This window comes from Notamacropus eugenii, chromosome 3 (assembly GCF_028372415.1).
Source record: "Notamacropus eugenii isolate mMacEug1 chromosome 3, mMacEug1.pri_v2, whole genome shotgun sequence".
Taxonomy (NCBI): Eukaryota; Metazoa; Chordata; class Mammalia; order Diprotodontia; family Macropodidae; genus Notamacropus; species Notamacropus eugenii.
In genome coordinates, this window is record NC_092874.1 from 410,325,123 (window position 1) to 410,352,033 (window position 26,911).

A 26,911-nucleotide genomic window follows, 5' to 3' on the forward strand; every position below is an offset into this window, starting at 1 on the left:
TTAATTTCCAAACATTTTTATAAGCAACTTTCACCCAATGGAGGAAAATCAACTCTTCTTATTACTTTAATGCAAGCGTGATGTTTGAAGCTTTCAATCCCATTTATGTGATTTGGTATATATGCCATTTTATATCACCACAGTCATTCTAAGCCATCATTTTCTGGCTTTCCATGGACTCTGAATCGATATAAGCATGTGTATTTGGAGTGGCCCCAATTGTTCAGAATTTTCAGTTTCACATATGATAAGGATCCAACATCTTCATTCTGAAAACAAAGAAAATATAAATCCAAATTAACATTTATAAGTCGATCTCAAAGAATATGATGGTACTTCATAAGTAATTGTGAATTAAGCTGCTTCTTTCCTTTATGACAAATATTTTTAATTATCATTTCACAGATGGAAACTCCAGAGTTCTCCAACTCCAGAGAACTGAAGAGATGTTCCTCACCCTACCTTCATTCCCACCCAGAATGGACATGAGGGAAAGGAATAGAATGCAGAACATCAGATTCTTCCATATAATTCTCCTTAATAGACTCTATCCACTGCACATTCAGGCATATATATATGTTCATTTTTGCCTGAATTTTCTACAAATTGCCTAATGACTATAGTGAAACTATGACATTTGTTTTATTATCGTATTTTTGAAGCTTATTTACAAAGTCTGATATTACTTTTACATTTCTTCATCCACTTCTTATTGTTGTAGGCTTTTGTTTAGAATTAAATCCAAACAAATTCCTTCCAGGAAAGAAACATATTTTCCCCTAATTATCTTTTCCCAGGTCTCTCATTACCTGGAGCTTAAATGTTTGAACAGTGATTCCTTTTTTGTTGTTATACATAAACTGACCAAGGAAGATTTCTTCTCCATTGTAGTCATCTTTGAGTCCCTAAACAATGTGAAAGACATGGAGATTAGGAGATTAGGGACTGTGTGAAAGATTGTTTCACCCAAATGATCAAACTTCTTTGTTCAAGTAGCAACAAACTCTCTTGTAATTGTGTTCATATAATCCCTGGGTTTGTTTTGGCAGGTAAACTCCTAAGTATTTTATACTGTCTACCCTAGCTTTAAATGGGATTTCTCTTTCTATCTCTTGCTGTTGGACTTTGTTGCTAATATATAGGAATGCAGAAGATTTGTGTGGGTTTATTTTGTACCCTGCAACTTTGCCAAAGTTGTTTATTATTTCAAGTAATTTTTTACTTGAATCTCTGGGATTCTCTAAGTAGATCATCATATCATCTGCAAAGAGTGATAACTTAGTTTCTTCTTTGGCTATTCTTATTCCTTCAATATCTTTATCTTGTCTAATTGCTACAGCTAACATTTCTAGAACCATACTAAATAATAGTGGTGATAATGGACATCCTTGTTTCACCCCTGATCTTACTGGGAATGCATCTAGCTTATCCCCATTGCATATAATGCTTGCTGAAGGTTTTAGATAGATACTGCTTATTATTTTATGGAAAGTTCCCTTTATTCCTATGTTCTCCAGTGTTTTTAGTAGGAATGGGTGTTGTATTTTGTCAAAAGCTTTTTCTGCATCTATTGAGATAATCGTGTGGTTTTTGTTAGCTTTGTTGTTGATGTGATCGATAATGCTAATAGTTTTCCTAATATTGAACCAGCCCTGTAATCCTGGTATGAATCCTACCTGATCATAATGTATTAATCTCGTGGTAAGATGCTGTATTCATTTTGCTAAAATCTTATTTAAAATTTTTGCATCTATATTCATTAGGGAAATTGGTCTATAATTTTCTTTCTCTGTTTTGTTTCTTCCTGGTTTGGGTATCAAAACCATATTTGTATCATAGAAAGAATTTGGGAGGACTCCTTCTTCCCCAATTTTCAAAAATAGTCTATATAGTATTGGAATTAACTGTTCTTTAAATGTTTGATAGAATTCACTTGTGAATCCATCTGGCCCTGGAGATTTTTTCCTAGGGAGTTCATTGATGGCTTGTTCAATTTCTTTTTCTGAGATGGGGTTATTTAAGTATTCAACTTCCTCTTCTGTTAATCTGGGCAATTTGTATTTTTTAAAATATTCATCCATCTCGTTTAGATTATCGAATTTGTGGGCATAAAGTTGGGCAAAGTAGTTTCTAATTATTGTTTTAAGCAACAAACTCTCTAAACATTTATTGGGTGGATAGTAGTGGATAGTACCAAATTAGGTACATTTGATTCAAATTAATAGTATTGTAATTTGTCAACTACCATGTTCTAGGCATTATGCTAAGTGGTATAAGAGATACAAAGGTAAATAATACATACTTTTGACTATAAGTAGTTTACACTGTAGCAAGAAGATAGATAAGTACCAAAATATAAAACAGAATGTGATAATTGCCTAAAAGTACATATAATACAAAATAACTAATTTATTCAAAGTCTTGAGACAAGTGAAAATTTATTAGGACAAAAAGCAATGAGAACATCATTTCTTGCAGTAACAATGATATATTCATTAGGCAGACTGTATTTTTCATTTGGATATTTGAAAAAGCATTTTGCTTGTGGGAAATAGAGAAAATGGCAAATGACTTTTAGATCTGTGTTAGTTCTCATGATATAAAAATATTTTATTTCTGACTTAAATCTCAGGTTACCTAATCAAGTTTATTACTTACTAGGCTTTCCAAATTATAGAACATGTATTTCTGCCCTAGGGCTCTAGGGATCACACAGTACACAAATATATTTCCCTAGTGTACACATCTAATCCCTTGTCAGCTGAATGAAAATGACAGTGTAGTTGATATACCTTCTTTCATGTTTCTTCCTCTACTCAATACTTGAAGGTAAAGATTAGTTTAAGAGGAAAAAAAAAGTGGACAGGAAAGTGTTTTCATTGTTATTCAGAAGTTTCATAGTTTCATATTTTGTGCCTAATATTAACACAAAAGGAGGAGTGTATTTGTTGAATTGATCACATCTGATAAGAAATATTTAATTATTATGAAATCATTTTACCGTAATAAGTCATATCCCCAAACTTATGATACATATGATAGAGGCAAGCCTGACACAACAACACGTTTTATAAAATGATGGAAAATTTTTGAGTCGGAAAGGACCTTAAGCAGCTATCTATTACAGCCCACAGGCGAAAAAGAGTTCTCCACACTCTGTAGCCAACAAGTAGTCCGATATCAGCTTGAAGATTTCAGTAAGGAAATGGACTCCCAAGGCAACCCTTTCTGCTTCTGGTTGACTTGAATTGTTACAAAGATTTTCCTAACAATAAGCCTAAAAATTTGCCTCTTTGCAACTTGTATCCATTACTTCTGATTTGTTTGATGGCACCAAAGGGCACCATCTATACTCTTCTCTAGATGGTAAGCGCCATTTGGGCAATGACTTTTCTAGTGTTTAAGTCAGGGCTCTGTGCACTGTGTATAATCAATAAATGTTTGTTCATCTGAATTTATTTGAACTGAGGATTCTTTTAAATAATATGTTCTTCTATTGATTTGATTAGCTAACAAATATTAAAAGACTGGAAAACTCATTCTCTGAGGGGCTATTTGAATAGTGGAAGGCTTATTCATTGCTTGTAGAACTGTGAATTGGTTCAACTGTACTGGTAAACAATTTTGAAATATGCCAGAAAATGTTATCAGATTCTTTGTAACCTTTGACCCAGAGAGCCCTTTACTGGAAAGGACTTTATTGGCAACAGAGAAAGATATATATTTCCAAAAATATAACAGCAATATTCGTGATGAAAAAAACCTAAAAGCAAAGACATGTCCAGTTACAGAATGGCACAATAAAAGGGTATATGAATGTAATAGAATATCATTATGTAATAAGGAATGGCAAATGTATAGAATTCAAGAGACATGGGTAAATTTGGGTGATGTGATGCCAAGTGAAGAATACAGACCAAAACTACTACAACAGTGTAAATAAATATAAGGTCACATCATGAGGCAACAAAACTGTGGCTTAATACGGTGGGCAATGCTGGTATCATACTACCAAAGTTAAAATGTAAAAAAGTTAATGTCCCTCCTCTTTCTGTTGATAATCATTAATCTAACTTTAGAAACTGTACAAAAAGGTTTGTTTCTGAGTATTTATTGGGAGCATACATTATATAAAACCAAAAGGTACAAATAAATACACGTTTTAAAATACTGATTTGATTTACTAAATAAATTTGTATTCAGTGTCTCAGTGATTTACTGTGTAAATTAAAGTACCTCTACATAGTCTAGTATTTGCAGGCCCAATGCACATTTCATCATCTTTCTTTTTTTAGCACTTTGAATTTTAAATGTAGAAAAGAACTTACATAAACCGAAAAGTCTCTAGGAGCACTGGCAGTACTTCCTGAGGGGGAAATCCTCTCTGAGATGTGCTCCATGGTAACTGCTGTTGGTATGATCTTCCTGGCAAGTTTGATTACAGTATGACCTTCAGAACCTGGAAATGCCCAGCAATTCCCAGGATGGACATCAGGCTAAAAAATGTATATAAATATATATAAAGTTAATATTCTCTTTGACATCTTTCTAAAACTCTAGTTCAGTCAGTATGTGTTAGTGAGGACCCATCATATGCCCAAGACTAGGTTAGGTATTATGAGATATACAAAAGAAATATAAGAAGATTATTCCTGTCATCAAGAGTTGAGGGGGATGCAATTAATATAAATGAAATATAAGAGATAATTAAATAATTGATTGTTTTCTTAATCCAGTTATGTTAATTTTGCTTGTGAGTGGGATAGCAAATCAACTAGGGAAAATAGAACTTCTGCTTCATTACAATGAGGGCCCAGTTGAGATTATATCATGTGAATTTGTAGTTGACTCCATCCATGAAGTCCGGGTTCTTCTGTTCAGGAGCACACGAACAGGAATGAAGGAGGTGTATGATAGGCACAATGTTGGGGTTTGACAAGATATGATCCATGATAATTCAAGGAAGGGCAAGATATTCAAGAATAAGGAATAATGTAAAGTGTAGTTGGTTCACCAAGAGATGTTTTAGGAAAGAGAGAATGTAGCCAATGAGTGGTGATGGCCTAGGACAGAAAAGAGGTGTAAGAATGGAGATCAGTGAAGATGAAAACCATTACAATGGATTAGCATGCAACCAGACTGGTAAGATAAACATATTGGTAAAATGAGCATAATACTAACTTTAATAGCCTTTCATAGAGATTATAGACAGAATTACTATTACCTTTTAAGAGGTACAGGGACCTAGGATTAACAGTTTAACTATCATTTTATGAGAAACCTGTAAGGAGAACTGGGAATTAAATAACTCTTGTTTAAATTGAGTTTGACCCAATATTATTTTCTTAAATGGAAAGAGAATTTAATTGGTGTCCTGAGAGAACTGAATGTTAATGTTAAGACGTTTCCGTGAATGGCTGGGGAAAGTTAAAAGAGTGGTGCCTATAGAATGATCTGATCTGTAAAATTCTTTCAAACTCTAAACCCTATGATCCCATGAACTATGAAAAAGTAGGGGGGATTATATCAGGCCTCCAGGAAAGGAGTGATTAGAGAACTTCCTCTTATCTAGCTTTAAGCACAGGGGATTCCATAATCAGGAAATTCAGGAGAATGAGGAATAAGATACACTATTTTTTGGTTTTACCTGAAGAATAATATCAGGAGGCATTTCATAACTTAAGAATCCTATCCCATGCCAATACAGCTTTGCTTTATCATTTCTGTAACTCTCAGAAGTTCCTGCTTCAACAATAGAAGCACCTGAAATTAGAAAATAAGAAGGTGGAAGCAGAAATAAATTAATATGACTGAAAATGAGAAGGAAAATGTTAATAAAGAAATTAAATAATATAGTAACTATTCTCAGAAAAGTACAAATTTTAGTGGAAGGTTTGTCATCAGCTTCAGTGAAGGGAGATATCCATACCACCACAAAATCACAGTTTTTTAAAATTACTATATGAAAAAAGTCTTAATCCCATCTAATTGATTTTTTATTGCCTAGAGCAAGTGATGATCACTTTTTCTCCAATTCTAAAGTTTAAAAAAAATGAGATAATAATTAAAATGGAGTTGTACTGATGACAAATTCTTTGATTATAACTAACAAGGGATAGTGCCAAATATCAAGATTCTTAAAATCTTGCAGTGTATGAAATAAATGATAAACTATCTCAAGACCAGGAAAAAAATTTTTTAAAACCACTACTTGAAAGCACTGCAAGAATAATTTTTATATCACCTCTCTCCTGAAGACTGAATATCTGAAAATAATTTTAAAGAAAGTTAATTGAGGAAAGGAAATTGAAGAAAAACTAAGCAATTTGCTTAAGATCTGTGATAGGATCAGGATAGGACATAAAAAATTTTCTACCCAACTAAGTTTCAGGTTTTTAAACATCATTTTATGCCTTTGCTTTCTAGAATTTAGCAAAAATTCATTATCTTAAAGTGTTAGAAGATCTACAAGTTTCCTCTACAATATAGATCCATCCCTTTGTCAATTGAATCCAAATAATAAGCTCATAAAATTTACATTACATTCCCTTATTTATAATCAGTACTCAAACTTCTATATTGAATTAAAAATGTAATTATTTACCTTCAAAAACTAACATGTAACAAAAATATCACCAACTTTAGTAGCAATAGTCTTTACATTGTAGAAGATTCTATCCTTCATTTCTGTTGAACCTCACACTCTCATCCATACTGGAAAAAGGAAGGGAAAAAATATACACATACACACACACACACACACATACACACAATACCACGTGTATGCACCATGGCTAGAGGCAGATATTCATTTTACTCAACAGGGAAGTGGGAGAGAAAGGGAAGAAGGGGGGAATGGGATGAAAAAGGAGAGGAATTAGGAGAGTTTATTAAAGGAGAGATTAGTCCTAAGCAAAACAAACTATGAAGGATGTACTAAAATATAACCCTTTTTTGATATGGTAAAGAATGGGAATTTGAGACAGTCCCTATAAAATTGGGGAATAGATAAACAAGACATGGTCTATTAATATGGTGGAGTATTATTTTGCTGAACTCAATCTCTGCAGGTAGAGAATCATGTTTTTACTTAGTGAGAAGTATGAAGGATGGAGACACACTGATAAAGAAACATGTACAAGTTTGCAGCCAATTCTCTTGTCATATGCTTTATTTGCTCAATATGTAACTCACCTGCAGATTTGAGGGCATAATCAGCCATCTGGACTTGATCCTCCCTTAGCTTTTTAAGGATATAATTCACCAAGTTCATTTCCTATGAGGAAATGAATGATTTATAGTTAACCTACAGAGATTACTTGTACTGTATCACAATTATATTTATATCACCCTGATGTGGAGGAGTTCAAAACTTTAAAAAAGTTTAAAATTGTTTTTACATGTAATTGGGGAAAACTATTACTAAATTATTAAACTTATTAAAATATTTATTGTTATATATTTATGTTATAATATATAACAAAAATATATAATTCATTAAAATTATTAAAATATTTAAATATTTTTTTAAACAATAATTGAGGGGGGCTGGGGGCAACACAGGATAATGGTACCATAAGAATCCCCCAAGGTAGACTGATACATATTCTCTTCAAACAAGATAACAGCTTATTAATAGGGTACCAAACCAATAATAAAGGGGTCAAATAGCTTGTCTCAATTTATGCCAAAAACCTGAGTTGAAGACTTAACTTGTTTTTATAAGGTCAGAACAAACAGAAGGAAAGGTGTTATCATGGGGTTGAGAACAACATGATTGGTCACATAGCTAAACTGAGGGGAACAATATGATTGGTCTGAAATTGAGAATCTAGGGGCTAACAAACCACCCCAACAACCCCCCCACCCCTACCCCGCTTCTTTCCCTCCTGTGACTAAATATTCATTGTTTGAGTCCATCTGCAGTGTTTCAAAGAGAATGGGCCACAACTTCTTTGGATAAGAAACCAGACATCCTTGAAGGATAGCTTGGTGGTATAAGATACAAAACCGGACACTCTAGTGTCTACGTGCATCCTTCCTAACAGATTTTCTTAAGTCAGGGATAGAACGCTGATTAGCAGAACGTGCTCACCCAGCAATTCTGCATGAATCCTGCATGAAATGTGTATGTCCTGGATGAAATGTGGAGATGGGGTAGGGAAAAGATAAGAAGAGGGAAACTATGGGTTGTAGGCACCCAGTATGAAATTATTGAGTATTTGGAGAAGGAATGAGGTGGAACCACTAAAGAAAAGGTTTGTCTAATTCAGAATTTTTCCCAGAGCTCCTACTGATTGGAACAAGTGTGTCTATATGTCTCTTAGAAAATGGACCTAGTAAAAAACTGTCAGCTTTAAATTGTTAGTTCTTTACCTGAATTAAAAACAAAACAAAATTAACCACTCATCTAGGAAGGAAGTCAACCCAACTAAGTTTTGACAAAGTAAGAAAACGTAAACTCCTAGGGTTAAAGGCGTAGCTTATGCCAGGGCTAAATTAGGGAGGAAATGGGGACACAAAGGAAAACCTGATTTGGCATTAATACAATTATTTCCTATACAGAATTCATTAAAAATATAATAAACAGAGCCCCAATGCCTCTAACTCCTTTCTTGCCTCTTCAGTGACCTCTGACTCATCCAGCTCTGCAGTAACATCTGCCTCAGCATTCATAACATAATTGTCCATTTGATCTCTTATATCTTTAAGTAAAACCTTCATGAGATTTATCTGTTTAGTCAGAGACATAATTTCTTTGGCATTCTCTTCCAAATATTGGCTTCCCTTCCTGTTAAAAATTAGGCAGTTGATTAGGAAGGAGAAAAAGGTAAAAAGACCACTCACATTTTCCTATTTACTTAGATAACTGTTATTGGGCTGAATTCAGTAGGCCATCAACATAAGTACCTAATATATTTGTACAAACAATATAATATGTTACAATATATATCTTAACATGGTAAAGAGGTATGTTTCAGAGACAGCAGAGAATGGAAAATGAACATTTCCCTAGAAAATATAATTGCATAAGAATCAAGGACTAAGGGCATTGCAGTTCTGGCAGATATCTTCTACTGGTGTGACTTTAAGCATTTTTGCTCTAAATGTTACTATTTCTAGAAGTATAATACAATGAAAAGAGAATTTAAGATACCTAGGTCTAAATCTCAGCTCTGCTGCTAATTAACTATGTGACCCAGAAAAGTAAAAGTCACAACTTTTCTGGGCCTTTTTTTTTCTTGTATAAAGTGAACAGGTTAAATTAGATTGCCTCTAAAAATTCCTTCCGGTTCCAAGGGCTAAAATTAATTTAAAAGTTGGGGATAATAATCTCTTTCAGGGATGTTTTATAGAACAAAATAAAATTTGAGGTTTTTTTAAAGAACTATATGATTCTTAGATTATAAATAGAGAAGTAGTCATAATGTAATGAGTGTATAGAATGCTAGACTTAAGAGTCAGGAAAGAGCTACCTTTCCTACCCTTCACATTTGTTTTTGATGAGCCTCTTGACCATGCCTTTGACAAGTTTTGTTACCATGAGCAACCCACTTATCATCTCTGATTCTCAGACAACTAAGATTAAATTATAAATGCCCTGTAATTTTGCATGTGAGTAGAGGAAGTTCCTACCCCAAGAGATTACAAATTAAAATGATTTTTATAACCTCATTGTTTTCAGATACATAACGTTTTAAGGAATTGACAGTTACAAAAGTTATGGTAAATTTCACGGGATCATGGGCTTTCAAGCTAGAAGGGATATTAAGTCACTGAGGCTAACTCTTTTGGTATGTTTTTTCAGAGGAGGAAACTCAGATTTTGTGATTAAGTAATTTTCCAAAGTTCACACAGGTAAAGTACAAGAGTTGGGAGTTGAGCCTAAACTTGACTGCCTTGTGAATCGTTCCAACAGACTAAACAGAATGGTTCCCTTATGAACATTATTATTCTTTTGAGGAAAACAATTTTCAATAAATATCTATCTTTCTAAACACTAATAACTCTCTTTTTACAACAAGAGGAAAAAAAGGCTGCTTTAAATTTAATGTTAAAATGTGGTTGGACTATGTAATAAACTAAGCTTCCTTCTACCTCTGGAATTTCACAGTTCTATAGGATCACATTCTATCTCTCTGACAAAAAATTTGGATAATATGTAGTGTTGTAAAATAGAAAAGAGTCAGTTACTCAGGCCTGATGTAGAATCATCTCTGGACTGGGAGACATGACTCCAAGACCTGATTTCTCCTTAGGCACTTAGGCACTACATTAATCTGTGTTCTCAGGTTTCCTTCTATGTAGAGTGAGAATAATACTTTACCTATATTATATAGTGTTATTGGAAGATGAAATGAGATAACATATGAAAGAACCTTATCTAGTGCTATGCAAATAGGGCATTTTATAAGCCACCCTTCAAATATAAAGGCCTATATACCATGTAATATCAGTTATTTTTCTAGGATTGATTACAAATTTGCATAAGTCCACTTAATATTTTCACTCCATAATGCCCTACTGCTAGGGTCAGGTTCAATCTAAGACCATTGAACAGAGTATATTGTCCCATAGTATTATCAAAATCATTAGTATAATATGCTCTAAGTCAGAGGTGGGGAACCTGTGACCTTGAGGCCATATGTGGCCTTCTAGGTCCCTGGGTGCAGCCTTTTGACCAAGTCCAAGTTTTACAGAACAAATTATTTTATTAAGGGGATTTGTTTAATGAATTTTGGATTCAGTCAAAGGGCTGCACTTGAGGATCTAGAAGGCCACATGTGGCCTCAAGGCTGTAGGTTGCCCACCCCAAACTCTAAGTAATTGAGGTACCAGTCACAGACATATTCATAGTGTCATAGAATCATATAGCTGGAAGAGAAGGCAACAGAGATTATCTCTACTAATCTAACAATGCTGGGCAATCAGGAAATTGGGTGTTATTTTTTCCTAATTAGAAATCATCTCAATGTCATAAATGTTCCCCAAAGTATGACCCAGTACTTAAGTGAACCATTTCCCAAAAGCATATACACCAAAATGTCCAAACATTCCATGATTCACAAATTGTCTATGCTCCAAAAATTTGTTTTGTAAGCCTGTTTTTGGGAAATGGTTAGCATTGCTGATTAGGTAAGCAAATACTTAATCCTTAATATATCTAAAATATTGCATATTTGCAATGACGAACAATAGAAAACAATATTGCCATAATTTTATTAACAAAAAAAGCTAGTAAAATGGATTAAATTTTAAAAAATTGTGAATACTGTTTCTTGAGTGAAGGCAGGTGTGATTAGAGAAGGATCAAGAGAATTTTCATAGAGATTCCAAATTGAACTTTGGAGTAGTTTCAAGGACTTCAGAGTGATGATCCTTTATTACATGTATTTTACTTTAAAATGTATAGCTTTTCTTTTGGTTTGGAGTTTTTTGGTAATCCTTATCCCCGACTTGCAGATATAACCTATTCCCAGGGTCTAGGGACCAATCTCAGCTATAACAGGAGAAATATAGGGACCCTTGGATCCAAAGCTCAGTCTTAATATTTTTTTGGTCTTGCTGGGACCTTGAATCCTGATTCTGAAAATTGAACTCTTGTCTTGTGTTTTGTGTTTAATTCCATTTGAGCCCCTATCTTGTTCACTTTATCCTGGAAACCTTGCCTTGGTTCCCTACCCAGTACACTTCAGTCCTTTCCACCCCTATTACCTCTAAGCCTACCCAAAAACTCCAAACTCAATGATTCCTCACTAATCGTCTGGCTTCCCTGATGCAAACTGGAGCTTGGGCTCTGTTATCATCTGCTGAATGATTCTCCTGAAAATATGTTCCACCTTCCGACTAGAATACTTACCAGTTGCCCAATACTAGACTTCTCTGACATAGCCCCTATCTACCTGGACTTCTCTTTGTTCCCATAGCCTGCTCTGATTATCTAGGTTCTACTTTGTTGGGATTGGAAGCTCAATTCCGTGTGGACGGTCTCGGGTGGGTAAAAGTGGGACTTCTAAATCTTAGAGTCTTACGAGGCCCTCCATGAACAGCGGGGGTTCAAGAAGGTCAGACTGAGCTAGCTCGGCTAGCTCGGGTATTTCCGCCTCTCCCCGGGAGATACGTGATGGGTGGAGTCTCCCTGCCCTCGAGATTGTCCCGGATTGGAGCACACCTAGTTACCTAACAGCACGGTATTGAGATGCAAACTGTGCGGCTGAAGGTTAAGTAGGATTGAGGAAGCCTGAAAGCTCTCTCTTAGCACGTGTGGAGCCAAGAGGACAGTAGGCTCCGCTCCTCTTCTTTCCTCTCTCCCCTCCCCCTCTCTCCCCGCTTGTACTTCTACTTCCAATCCCTTAAGCTTAGCCTCCTTAGGAAATCTCCCCCTCTTCCTCCTAAGGAAGACCCCCCTGCACTTGTAACTAGACCCTGTAATAAAGCTCAACCCCTGTTCGACTCTGGAACGTCCTTTCTCTCATACGTTTATCCGGTTTGGCCAACCGAAGACCTGGGACAGGTAAGAAAGACTCGGGTAGCCCAATATAGGCCTCTAGGCTTGGCACTACTTATAGACATCTACTCTGTGGCTATTCTTGCTTCCAGTGGTAGTTCTGTTTTGACAACACCACTGTGTGGTGTATGACCTTTAAGGCTCACAAGTAGAATTAAGAGATAAGAAGGTAGTGAGGAGGGAAAAGTTGAGAGATTCAAGAATTAGAAGAGAAGAAGGAAAGAATAAAAAATGATGTATATGTAAATGAGATAGAATGAATCCAAGATAGAATTATGGGTAAGAGTGGTGAAATAGAAGAAAAAGATACTAAAACATGTGCAAGATTCCAGTGAAGAGAAGGGAGGTGATGACGACACATTGTGTCAGTCACTCACCTGTAGCAGATATGAGGTGATGCCACTGAACCTGAAAAAATTGTTTGCTCTCTGAAGTACACAGGGTGGAGACAAATGGGTCCCAGGATAAGTGGAAGGGGGATAATGCGCAATGTACCATTTTTATGAATACAACAATCATAAGTGTTTTTAATTTGAGGAGTGACCACACTAAGATCATGGTGTAGAATAAAAATTACTAGGCTAGACTTCAGAAGATCTGGGCTTTTTTCCAGGTTCTATCTACTATGTGACTATGATCAACTCACTCTCTGGCTTTTCATTTCTTCTTTAAAATGAGGGACTTGAACTAAATAGTTGCAAGGATTCCTTCCAACTAAAAGAGTCTAATTATTACATTTTTTAAATGTGAAAGAAAAACAATGATCTTGATTGGCATGAAGGAAAATATTTGGAAGTATGTTTTACTATTAAAAATACACATATATCCCTTAAATCACCCCTCCAAAGATACTAAGACATACACAATAGAAAAAAACTCACTTTAGGAGTTCCATTTTGCTTTTTGTCATACGAACTCTGGCCTATAAGAAAAAAAAAGCAGGTTGAACAAATCATTCCTAAATCTCCCCTTTCTAAGCTAGCTATTTATAAAAATTTGTTGTATTTGAAATCTACATCATTCTGTGATAAACCTTTGATATATATCTACAATGTTCCAAGTTTCTATGCTACCATAGAGAATATATATTTAAGAAAGGTGAAAGTTAAAGCTAATAATATTGAAAGAGTAATAAAAAGAGGATTTGTAAGATTATTTTGTGAAGGCTACATAGCAGCTGCCTTAAAGGATTTACCAAGATTTTGCTATATGAAATTAATTGTTACTCCACCAAAAGTCAATGAGCTGTGCTCCAAAAATTTGTTTGTAAGCCTATTCTTTATTAAGTTCCTACTATATGTACCAGGCACTGTACTAAGTGCCAGGTACAAGAAAAAATAGTACCATCTCTAAAGAAGTTCACATTCTGATGGAGGAGAAAATATTCAAACAACTGTGTACAAACAAAATAGTTACAGGATAAATTGAGGTAGTCTAGGAGAAAAGGTATTAAGATTATGGAGGGCTGGGAAGTTTCTCACAGCAAGTGGGAATTTTATCAGAGACTTGAAGGAAACTAGGGAAGCATGAGATTTCTCATTGCAGGCATAAGGAATGATCACTGAAAATTCTTGAACTGGAAGGTCATCATTTCAACCTGTTGAGATCTTTTCAGATACTGATTTTAAAAAAATTAATATATTAGCTTTCTCTTAATTTCATATTATCTAATAACTTGAAAAGCCTATGAAATATTTTCATTTAAGTCACTGAGAAAAATTCAAAACTCTTTAAGAGAACCTTCTGTAAATTTAGCTTAGCACTCTTGGAATCTATCTAATTAGTCAAGCAGTAATAAATTCTCCTAATTATACTACCATATAACCTACTTTTCTATCTCTTGTCTACATTTAACATGAAAACTCAATACAAAAAAAATCTAAACATTAGAATATGAGACATGGAATCAGAGAAATCAAACAGATAGATAATTATGGTCACATCTCCTTGTTCATCTTATATACCTATAATGCTTCTTATGACAAAGAAGTATTAAGCAAAATATTCCCTTATGATAAAATACTCTTCTTCTTCCATATGGCTACTTCAACTTTTCCAAAGTGCCAAGATGCAAATGAATAAATTAAGTATTTCAGAAAACTTTATCAGCTGGCCTTTTAGACACTGTATTAACAAGAAGATTATTACATATGGATTTTCTGCAAGAAACAGAAATACAAGATAGGACTTACTGCCTCAGGAATAAGATATCTGTGGTAGAATACATTACAATGTATTTGGTCCAGACCTGTGATTTCATTGGTATGGGGAATTCTCTTTCCACCTCTAGCCCTGGGAACAGTAATCAGATCATCAATACCATCATTCTTGGAAAGGACATGACAATTAGTTTCACTATGACTCTACTCATGGTCTCTGCGACTTCTCAGTCCAAAACACTGGCCACCACTCTAATTGTATTTTCCTCTACTATTCTCCTTGAGGGTAGGGATTTTGTTTTGGTTTTTCTAGTTTTATTTCCACTCAGCATTTTTTTTCTTTCTTTCTCCCTTCTTCCATCCTCCTCCCCAACTTCTTGGGGCACTAAGAGGAGGTTAAGTGGCTTTCTCCTAGGATCAAGGAACCAGTATAGGTCAGAATTATCTCCCAGGATGGCTAATTTTCTATCTTCCATATCATGCTGCTTCCTCCTTTCTTTAACATCAGACCAAAGGAAATTTTATACATACAGAGGGGGCAAGCCACTTTCAATGAGCATAGATTTAAGGACATGAGCTTCACTGGAAATATTTCATTAAAAATGCAACATCTGGGCTTCTCTGTGATGTGCTTGTCAAATGCCTCTTACACAAACTTTCCAAACTTTTTAAACTATGAGTGCAGGGATGCAAGGCAGTATAGTGGAGAGAGCTCTGGAATTGGAGGGAGTCAAGTCAAGATCCAGGACACCTGGGTTGAAGGGCTTAACTCGCCACTTACTAATTTAACTAGTAACTTGAAGTTATTTCAGATTTCTCCATTATCAAATGAAAGGGTTGGATTAGAGAACATTTAAGGTCCCCTCTCTTTCCCGCTCAAATGTTTTATAAATGACTGGCTAACCTTGTATGTCTAAGGTTGTGAGGGGGAATACAGGAGCAGAGAGCAAAGGAGAGAAATTGAGTATTATGAGTGATGAAACTTTGTCATTATTGAACCTTTGAAGATTGGTCATGGGTCCGTTGACAACTGGCCTTGATCTGCCGTCCTCTGGTTTCACATAGCAAAAACAATGATGACTATGATACACTGTTGCTTAGTTTGATAATTACACAAAAAACCCCTTTAATTTACATTGATAAATTTAGTCTGATAGCCCCAAGAAGGCAGTTATTAAGTTTGAGAAAATTTAGAAGTACAAGAATCATTGACTCTCAGGAAATTTTCTTGCAAGTAAACAACACAAATGCTAAGAAAGTTTAGGATTTGACATTATAAAAAAAAGAAAATAAAACACAAAAAATTTAAAGAAAGCACATATACCAAGTAAGGCAAAGGTACAAATGTCACATTTCATTTTCTTAATTGACCAAAGTGTTTAAAGTAAGACCTAAGTTAATTCAGCTAGAGTACGCTTTTAAAAAAGAAATAAAATGTAAGCTTCAAACAAGAAGACATCAAAATTAAACAAAATATGTTGCAAACCTATCTAGCCTTACGACAAGTGTTAGTTTTAAGCATGCAGTATAGAAAACAGTTTAATATAAATGTACCTGGTAATTGTAGAATTTAGATCCAAAGTAGGCAGATAGTTCATATAATTGCCTGGGAATAGAAGAGAATTCTATCCTTTTGAGTTTTTCACTATTCTGTAGTCCTGTTAGTCATTAAAAAAAAAAACAAATTTATTATAACAGAGAGCTCAATCATTCTCTGGAAACTCGTACAGCTTGATGTCTATTATTAGTAGGAAACTAATAGAACTAGCTAAAATGTTTCAAAAGTCACACAATCCCATATAATTTTATTGGAATAAATTAGACACTGCTTGTAGTTTTTAAAGTAGATATGAGATTAATCAATAAATTTAGTGCCCAGGTTGGTGGCTTGACCTGCATTGTCATTGGTCTGAACCCTTTTCTGGGTTCCTCAGTTTAGATGGAGTCCTTCACAAAGTAGCAATGTACTTGTAGAAAGACATTTTTACTTCAATATTTTTAAAAATACTAAGGGAAGTTCATAAGTCAATTTCATGGCATGAAAGTCCCAATCCCAAAACAACAAAAACCAAAAAATCCATATGTGGGGTGCATGTATGTATGTGGGGGGGGGTCTGTGTGTTTGTGTGTCTGTATGTCTGTGTGTGTGTGTGTGTGTGTGTGTGTTTCATAAGGGCAGAGAAAGGTAGGGAGAACAAGTGTTGGTCCAAGAGAACAAGACCAGATTGGGTTTATAAATAACTAGCAGTTTGGAAACATATTTGTATGCACCTATCGGATTTGCATGACTTGAAACACCCTCTACAAAGATTTTAGGGAACCTTTTATAATTCAGCTAAAACTTACCTATAAAGAGAACAGTCGATAAGAACAGCACACTTAGGATAATCTTCCATGAGCAGCATCCCCTAAATAACATAAAACCAAGAGTACAATGTTGCAATAGTATTGGAAATCTTTTCTAGACATTCTCATGATTTATGCCTTTTATCCCCTCCTCAAATCCCCTCTCTGGCTAGGTTAATCTATTTGCCATCTTCTTAAAATGGTTCACCTGTTTCTACATGTAACCTTGACCATAAACCAGGACTGACTAATGTCTCAAAGAATTAGAATAAGGAAGAAATTGCCTTAATTTCAAATTTCTGTGACACTTTGGCATTGTGTCTGCTATTCTGTGTGTTTGTCTGGTCTCTAAATTCCTACTATGTTTTTATTTTTAATGTCTATGCTCATTTCCAACTCCTTATGCACTTACTTTCCCCTTCAGTTTAGGACTGAGTAGTTGTTCCCACCCTTTAGTATCCTCACCATCTGACATCATCGTTCTAAATTCTACTTTTCCCTGCTTCTCTTTATAGAGGAGCTGGGAAAATGTACCTCAATTAAGAAACTGACTACTGCTGGACTGCTTGGTGAAAGGTGCTAAACAAGCCTTCTTCATTGTTTGTTGTTGTGGTCACAGTCACATTGTGAGGGGGTGCTCAAGATCAAATCTGATGCCCCCAGACAAAGTCCCCCCTGGACTAGGGCTCAGTGCATGACTCAAACTTGCCAGCTCTGCTCTTGGCCTGACACTTACAGACTTCTTTACTTCCCAGGATACATACTCACCGAGTCAAACACTCCCTCACTCTCTCCAGGTTTGTGGAGATCACCACACCTCTGCACTCTGCAGAAGTCTCTGAAACAAACAAGCAAAAAATACAATAAAGTAAGCTTAAAGAAATGAGCACACATCAAAAAGAACCAGGAGAACTTTGAACACAGTTAACAGTGACACTGTGCAATGACAAACTTTGATAGACAACATTTTTCAGCAATAAAATGATCTAAGACAATTCCAAAAGACTCATGATGGAAAATGCTGTCGACTTCCAGAGAAAGAACTAGGGATCTGAATGCAGATTGAAGCATACTATTTTCTTTGTTTTTCTCTTTTTTTTCTTTCTCATGGTTTTTCCCTTCTCATTCTTCTTCCACATCCTAAAGAAATGATGTTGGAAATTACATTATCACTTGAAGACTCTTAGACAAACTCTTGCAAAAATATATCATGAGAATTATAAATATTAAAATAATTTCATAAAGGATTTCAGAGTACCATTCTATCTCCCATCTCCTCCAGCAGACTGATCCCCTCAATCTACCTAGTCTCTCACTTATCTTCAATCTCTCCCAGTCTACCAACTGTTAACCTACTGCCATAGTTCCCTCATCCTCAAAAAACCCTCCTTCCAAACCTGTTATCTGTCATCCCATATCTCTCTCCCTTTTGTGGCTAAACTACTTGAGAAAACCATCAGTTATAATAGATGCCTCTACTTCTTTCCTCTGTCTTCTTCAGTATCTTCAATCTGGCTTCCAAACTCATCATTCAACTGAAACCACCATCTCCAAAGTTACCAAAGATTCCTTAATTGCAAATCTAATGGCCTACATTCTAAATCTTCATCCTTCTTGACCTCTATACAGCCTTTGACAGTGTCCATGCACTCAACAACAACCACATCATCTGTCTAGCCCAAGACGGGTCTACAACACCTAGCTAGCCATCATGACCAGACAGGACCACAACAGCTAGTGAATCAGAAAGCAGTACCACCAAGATGTAGACCAGGACATTTGACCACCAAACCAGAAGGGGCTTCCCCTAAGATAGCTCCTGCACAATAATAATAAAGAACTGACCTAGAGTAATCTACATAGAGAAGCTTATTATATCATTATCATATATAAATCCCACCCCACCCCCATTCCGGTTTTTCTTTCTACATTGTGAGTACTGACATGCCTACTTTCACTGAGGCTGGGACCCTTCCCCATTACCTATAATCCCTTGACAAACCCTCCTGCCTTTTTAGCATTCATAATTTCTGTTGTATAATTAGCATCATTACACTATAAAATTACCTGTCTTGTCTTTCTAAGTTGTTTGTTCCTCTTGGAACTCATTCCATTAGGGGCATCACTCTCAATAAGTGCCTTTGCTTGGATTGGAGATGGTCTGAATCTGAATTCTTTGAGACAACCCCACAACAAACCATGAAACTACAATACACAAGCCACATAATAAAAAAGATCTCAACTTTGGGAAATCAGTTACTGGAGCTCCATTTTTGGCTTACTAATCTCCCTCCTTGGTCCTGAATTTTCTGATTGGCAACTAGTTTACCTGCTTGTCTTAGTCCCTTGTATATTGTACCAGATCACAAACCAGGCCTGGCCTCATATATTAGAACTGTTCTCATTTCCATTTTGGTCCTCTTTCTTCTTTCCCCCCACTCAAGATGAAGTATTATTACCCTTTCCCCTACACCTAGAGATTTTCTAATTGTTTAAATATATCCATCCTACTCTGGGGCAGGATGTAACAGGTATGACACAAGACACACTATCAGCATGATTCTTCACAGGAATGGAAAAAGTTATCTTAATATATACTGACAAGGCATTCAGTAAAATTTAAAATCTACCTGTAATATATACTTCTATTAATTTCCTACCTTCCAATGTTTTATAGGATAGTGATAACCTAGGTTCTGAAAGGCTATGCCAACAGAGTACAAAATCTGGCAGGTCCTTATCAAGTTGAAAGGCTAATTTAGCTGCAAACCCTCCAAAATACTGTCTTCCAAAGACTATATTCCATGTACTGACATTCTTATCACAAAGTATTGTCCTCCATACACACGTACTGCCTGAGAGCAGAGACTTTCATTTTTGTCTTTGTACCTCCTGTACCTGGCACAGTGCCTGGCACATTCAGAATTTAATAAAATGCTTGTTGATTGACTGTCACCAAACCTACTTAACATAGTACTATAAAGGCTTACAAAATGGCTTTTAAGAGGTACAAAAAAGGTTTAAGTATGAGAAAAGAATTCAAATTGTAGAATCCTACATCTCAGAAAGGGACCTTAGGACTGATCCACAAATCAATCAAAAAATTCTATAAGCATTCCTAGAAACCTTTTCCTCATCCTGTACTTGTATAGTTGAGTTATTTTACCTAAATGTATTATTTTAAATTTATTCTATGAAAATTCTTATTGATCAATTTAGAGCATCATTGCAGCTCTCCCAGTGCGTCCCAGTATTCAATTCCCTTAATCTTCCTGTATTTCAATTTACTCATCTCTTAAAGGCTAGCCTAGGACCTTTGGGTTCCTTTCCAGCTAGACCAGGATCCTTTGATATTATAGATCTTAAATTCTGTTTTCCAACACATTAGCTATTTATCTCTGCTAGCTTTCTATGACACAAAAATATGACAAATGTAGTATGTGGAAAGAGTACTGAACTTGGGATTCAGGAAGCATGGATTAAAAGTTTAACTTCAACTTACTAATTATATGAAATTGGGCAAGTTCCTTAAACTCTGTTTTCCTCTCTGCAAAATGGGGCTAATATAAATTAGTTAATACTCTTTGGGTCTTGCTATATCCACCCAACTTTTAGCTCACTGAGGTATGCAGTGTAGCTAAACTATGTACCTGGAAGGAAATATGTATCTAATGCACTTATATATGAGATTAATTAGGGATAATCTCAGAGGGAAGGCACTAAGATTAAGGAAGATCAAGAAAGGTTTCTTGCAGAAGATAGGACTTTAGCAGAGACTTGAAGTAAGCCAGGAAAAAGGTAAATGAGGAGGGAGAGAGAGATCCAGGCATGGGGGGACAACCAGTGAAAATGACCAGAATGAGAGAATATGAAATGTCTTGTGTGAGGCACAGAAAATAGGACTGTATCACTAAACATCACAGACTGCATGGAATTAAGAAGACTGAAAAGGAGCTGTAAAGACAGAGATGATTTTATATTTAATCCTGAAGATTACAGGTAGTTTATTAAACGGGTGGGAAAAGCAAATAGGATCAGATCAGTGCTTAAGGAAATCACTTTGACAACAGTCTGGAGTGGGGAGGGACTTGAGGCAAGAAAAATCAACCAGTCTATTACAATAATCTAGGTGTGAGGTAATAAAAGTATCCACTGCATCTGGATAGTGGTAATATCAAACTAAAGGGAAAAGATTATATGTGAGAGATGTTGCAAAAGTAAAGTTGATAGAATTTGGTAACAGATTGTATATGGAGATTGTGAGTGAGGAGTCAAAGATGATACCTAGGTTGACCCCACAAGGATGACATCACATCTAGGAGGATTGTGGTTTGGATTACACGGTTCTCCTCTCCATAGCTACACCTCCTTGTTGAGAACAAGTATGTCTTCAACACTTTTCTCTAGATAGATTTTCAAGCACTGATAGTCTAGGAATCCAGGATTCAGGAAAACTCAATACTTAAGTATTGGAGCAAGTGCACCAGTATTGTTGCTTATACCATATATAAGCATATATCGTGTGTGTGTGTGTGTGTGTGTGTGTGTGTAATTATAGTTGCTATCATCCCTAGTAGTCAATGTTGGCATAAGGAGACAGAGGATAGTCAGAAAGACGTAGGTCCAAATTCTACTGTTAATTTTTACCAGTTGTGTGACCTCAGTGAGCCTTAGTGTCCTCATATGGAATGGGAATAATAATCCCTTTCTTACCTCACTAGATTGTTGAAAGATTCAAATAAGATAATGTGTTGTCATGGGGGCTTGTTATGTGCCTGCCACATAAAATAGAAAAGCAGCCACTTGGGATGAAAACAGAACATGTTTTTGGAGGAGGAGTTCACTTTCCCATCCCTTTAATTGGCTACATAGGCAAAAAAGGCTCCAGGACAGTCATTGCTCTTTCCTGCAAACTTTCTCCTGCTGTACCCAGAGAATGAACATGATATCATGCACAGTTTATCCACAGAGTTGGAGCTTGGAATGGGGGATTCCTGTCCTTCTCTCTCCATTTTACCTCAAGGCTCAGAGGCTGTGGTCTGGTTGTGCTTCTGGTTCTGGTTGTGCTTCACTTTTCTTCTCATTTTTTAGGTGCAGGTAGTGATTCTAATCAGGAGTTTGAGCCATGGTGACCTTGGAGTAAGCATTCCAGGTAGGATGTTACATCCATTCAGAGGGGAAACCCTGAGAAACCTTGGGTTCCCTGAGACTCAAGCCCAAGGTGGGCTTTGAACTAATCCCCTTCCCCTTTTCCACAGACTGAGATCATACTGGGGGTGGTGAGGTCATACTGGGGGGGGGGGGGGGAAATTATGCCTGCCATGGGTTTGTTACACATTTGTTATATACCTTTGAAGTATTTGTAAGAGCTAATTTATTAGTGGTTAAATGGAACTGGAATGCAAGAGACACTCCCCCAATGGAGGGAACATTACTGCTGGAGCCACTGGCAGAAAGTCTAGACACTCAAAATCCCCTTAAGGTAGTAGAGGTGAAATGTAACCTACCTGCCCTTTAGGCAGAGTGAGCCAGGGTAATCAGTATTACACATATGAGCACCTTGAAAACTGTAAAAAGCTACATAATAAATGCCATTCATTAATATGATCACTTCTGGGGCTGAGAGGAACAAAAGTTGGTTAGTGCCCAAGGGAGCATGTAAATTTGTGCTGGCACTACTCTCGCCATCCATCCAACAACCAGAGGTTGAGCACAGTTGATGTGTGTTCTATGTTCAGAAAAGAGAAAAAAACAGAAAGGGGACAAAAGGGCCAAGTCTATAAAATATTGACAAGTTTTGTTTTTTACACCAACCTACATTTCCCAATATATCCTTTCCCCTCCCAGAATAAAAAAAAACCAAACTATTCAGCAAAAATAAAACACATCCCCTAAGTGTGACACATATGTTCCATACTCACAGGTGGGTGCATTCTTGTTTCTCCTCTTTGGGTTCAAGCTTAAATAATATCAAAGGATTCAGTTTTTACTATTCTGTGTTTGTTCTTTCCACTTTCATTGTTTTGTCCTTGTATGTTTTATTTCCCTGCTTATGTTCACTTTATTTTTCATCGATTCGCATGCCTTTTCCTATTTTGTAGTTTTTTTGTATTATTTCTTACTACATAAGTAAAATTCCATTGTATTCATGTGCAACAACTTATTGCTGAAAAGAATCTACTTTGTTCTCTGTTCTGCTATTACCAATAAAAAAAATAATAAAAGCTTGGTATATAGAGACTTTTCTTTTTGCCAGTGATCTACTTGGGGTATATTTGGATATGAATATTTTATTTAAATTGTCTTCATAAATAGACCAAATCACAGCTTCACTAACAATGCAATAGTGTCTCTTTCCACAACCCTTCCAACTTTGACTATTCCCCATCTTTTATTATCTTTGACTATTTCCATGTATGAGGTGAAACCTCAGAATTCTTTTATTATAATGATTTAGAGAATCTTTCATATGATCATTAAGTCTCTGGTTCACTTGAGGACAGTTTCTTCATACCCTTTGGCTTATTTGTCTATTGGGGAATGCACCCTTTTAGTGTTATATATTTTTATGAGGTTGCCTACATGTGTGTGTGTGTATACCAAAATTAGTAAGACCCAGGCACTGAGCATTGGCCTATTTAAAAGAAATAATTTTTTTAAACTCTAGAAATATGCTTTTATAAAGTGCTGTAATAGTGGACATGTTTCTGGCAAGATGTCCATTTTATTTTTCTTTTAGTCTGCACTATCTAAAATAGTTATCACTGTGCCAGTGATTTAAAATGGTAATTTTAGAATTAGTCACTTCAAGTGACCAGGATATTGTTTCTCAAGGACTTTATAGTTTTCCAAAAAACACACATCAAAGTATATGAGCTTATTAGAAGGATCATATATTTAATTTAACTGAAATTTACAGATGATTACAGAGAAAGTACAGGAGATCTACAAGTACTGATTGCCTAATCCTTTACCAAGAACTTTGCCTGATACTGTAAAATATTTAAAAAGGTCAAAGATAAGGTGATAAGGTTTTCTTGCCCCCAAACAAAGCCTGGTCAGAGAATTTTCAAGTTAGAACAATAGAACCTTAACAAAATATATTTGTATCATATGCATGCCATTATATGTATATTTGTTCCCCTTACCCAGCACATTGCAACAAGTCACTGTACATATATATATATCTCTCAAGAAAAGAGTAAAGGAAAAATACAAATTTAGTCAACAAAATCTTTTCATAGTCCATAATTTGAGTAAAAATGCTCTCAAAGAAGAAAGAAACCAATTAGGATAATTTCAAATATCTTTCACTTCTAAGTATATTAGATACCTATAGAAGAAAGTTTACAATACATACCACCAGTTTAAGTCTGGGATTTGATCTGCAGACAGTAAATCAGTACTAGTTGTAATCTTCAAGGCAAACCTCCCAAAGCTTTACAACCCCTACTCAGGGATGACCTTATCAGGGTCACCCACTGAATAATCACTCACTGGTAAAATGAAATATATCTGACATATTTCATAAAAACCATGAAACTATATATAATTGAAAGTATTCTGAGAAATAAACAGCTCTCTTCTCCATCAAGAAGAAAATGGTGAGTATCCAGACTGGGTCAAACTTTAAATACCCTTGTTACTACTGCATCATTATAATACATCATAATGGAAAAACAGCTGACTAGCAAGCCTAAGTTAAATAAGCCCTTTATCTTCATCATACTTTTTGTTTTCCATATTTTTTCCCTTATTACCACTGTGACTATTAAAGAAATATAAGGTCTTTTCAAATGAAACTGGCTGGAATCATTCTTATTGTTAGAACTGGACAAGTTGGAAATTCCTTATGTCGTAGATCTGTAATCAACAGACAAGCTAATTAGATAGTTCAACAGGTTGACAAATATTGGTTTGATTCATTCAGGTGAATAAAATACTCTTGAGTGTAAACACACTGGCTGAAATGTAATTTAGGAGAAACTTTCCCTCTTCCAGACCATTGGTCACCATTTCACTTAAAATAGTTTGAAATTTGCATGGTGGTATTCCAATATCTGAAAGAGTTGTGTTTCTTTTAAAGTATCTAACACCTAAAAATAGTCTGTTCATCTGGCAGGATATGATAAATTATCTTTTTATACCCTTTTGATAAAAATTTCAAGTGATTAGGATAGCATATTTTACAGCTGCTTTGAAAATATATGATCCCTGAATAAAAACTTAAGACTTTAACTACCAAAATTTATTTTAAAGTGCTATTGTCATCTCATCACTTACAGTAATTGATTTATGGAGGTCATTGATACTGTAACTGAAAGGTTGATAAGTGCAAATTTAAAAGCTCTAAACAAGCTATTACATTTTGTTACATAATGGACCTCTTAAATCCAAGCTCAGGAAAAGCAGAGAGTTCAGTTTAATAGGTTCTATTTTGAACCAAACTTTTATACTAAAAGAACTACAAAAATACTATTGAACAAGGAACAGTAAAAAAAAAAAAAAGATTCTGTATTACAAATGATTTCTCTGTCTTCAGTATGCCCACATTTGAACCCTTCATTAGACAGAAATTGGTTTACCTACAATATGCATAATATATTTTTCTTGGGGAAAATTATAGAATAAAGATTTCATTCCTCAAGAGTTTTAAAGCTATATAAGAAGTCTGCTAATAAATCTATTTGATATTGTTGAAGTTTGGTTCCAGGGGCTAACAGATCAGTTTTGCTACTGATTCTGTCATATTAAAAGTCTGGGAGCTTAGCTGACTAATTGGGTATGACTGACCATGATGAATATGAGGAGGGTTGGAAGAGGGGGTGAGACCCCCACAAAGACAGAGTACCAGGGGCAGGTCACCTGAAATGAATTGGCAGACTCAAGCATTCTTAAGGTCAAGGTAAAGATTTATTATACTTTTCAGTGGGCAAGAGTTCTTAGGGAGCCTGCAAGCTTAGAGGGGTACAGGTAAAGTTTATACAGGATACTCTATAGTGAAGCATGTGTCAAGAGTGATGACTAGGGGATTCAGGGAAGGATTAGGGAGTGTTTAGTTCTTAAAGGAACATGTACTTTTGGTATCTACTGCACAGGTATTTTACTCAGAGTTCACTGAGAAAGAGCCCAAGGAGAGGCTACATAGAGGAGTGATTTTAGGCCTGAAACATCATTAAGTCAACTAGCAGTCAGGGTTGATTGAGAAATACCTAGGTTGCTCTCCTCAATGTCTTGTTAGACAAGATAAATGTAAGGGAGTATATGTATGTCTAAGTCTAGGATACGTATGATTGGTCAGTGAGTAGTAAATGTCATTATGACCCAGTGTACAGCCAGTTCAGTCAGTACACAGCTGGTTCAGACTAATAAGTTCTACAGATGTAGCTGGCTGCTATATCAGGAAGGGAGATAACGGTTGTTCCTGGGGCAGAGTGTCCTTGGGCTGGGGAGAAACTGCCTTGGATAGTGTTTTGAGACTAGAGAAAAATGTGATTTTTTTTTTTTTTTTTTTTTTTTTTTTTTTTTTTATTGGGTGGGCTGCAGAGTCTTTTTTGGAGGGCAAGGCAAGCACTTTAAAAAGAGAGCCCTGATGTGAGGGAAGGGACAACCAAGCAGCCACGGGAGGTCCTGCAGGGAGACGCTAAGATTAACCGCCCCCTCCTCTGGGAGTCCTTCACTCATGAGGGACCATGCACCCAGCATGAGTGTATTTCCCCAGAGATCCACTGGAGGGAATCTTTTTTTTTTTTTTTTTTTTTTTTTATTTTTTTTTTATTAAATTTATTTATTTAACTTTTAACATTCATTTTCACAAAATTTTGGGTTACAAATTTTCTCCCCTTTTATCCCCTCCCCCCCCAAACACCAAGCATTCTAATTGCCCCTATGACCAATC

General features: G+C 35.7%; 2 protein-coding genes across 3 annotated transcripts in view; one reads left to right on the plus strand and one right to left on the minus strand.

The window, feature by feature from the left end:
* Window positions 1-26,500, minus strand: SUN3 (Sad1 and UNC84 domain containing 3). Of its 2 annotated transcripts, XM_072598122.1 has the most exons (11): window positions 24,374-26,500; window positions 17,782-17,851; window positions 17,014-17,075; window positions 16,222-16,325; window positions 13,390-13,430; window positions 8,620-8,791; window positions 7,195-7,276; window positions 5,648-5,763; window positions 4,329-4,496; window positions 810-905; window positions 1-269 (listed from the first exon to the last, which is right to left on the minus strand). In XM_072598122.1, exons 5-11 carry the CDS (start codon window positions 13,416-13,418, stop codon window positions 144-146), a joined length of 789 nt encoding a protein of 262 aa, XP_072454223.1. In that variant the 5' UTR covers window positions 13,419-13,430; window positions 16,222-16,325; window positions 17,014-17,075; window positions 17,782-17,851; window positions 24,374-26,500; the 3' UTR covers window positions 1-143. The 2 variants fall into 2 exon arrangements, with proteins under 2 accessions (XP_072454223.1, XP_072454222.1); XM_072598121.1 differs by lacking the exons at window positions 17,782-17,851; window positions 24,374-26,500 and having other exon boundaries at window positions 17,014-17,086.
* The window catches only part of C3H7orf57 (chromosome 3 C7orf57 homolog), a 105,309-nt gene that overhangs the window by 22,337 nt on the left and 56,061 nt on the right, over window positions 1-26,911 (plus strand). The gene's annotated exons all lie outside the window — the stretch shown is intronic.

Excerpts from the sequence above, each read along its gene's own strand:
- SUN3 (XM_072598121.1), bottom strand. The coding sequence starts at position 17,086 with ATGTTATTTAGGGGATGCTGCTCATGGAAGATTATCCTAAGTGTGCTG. Across the intron at positions 13,431-16,221 it reads CTAAATTCTACAATTACCAG|GCCAGAGTTCGTATGACAAA; the intron begins GTACATTTATAT and ends TTTTTCTTATAG. Across the intron at positions 5,764-7,194 it reads TTATGCCCTCAAATCTGCAG|GTGCTTCTATTGTTGAAGCA; the intron begins GTGAGTTACATA and ends TTCTAATTTCAG.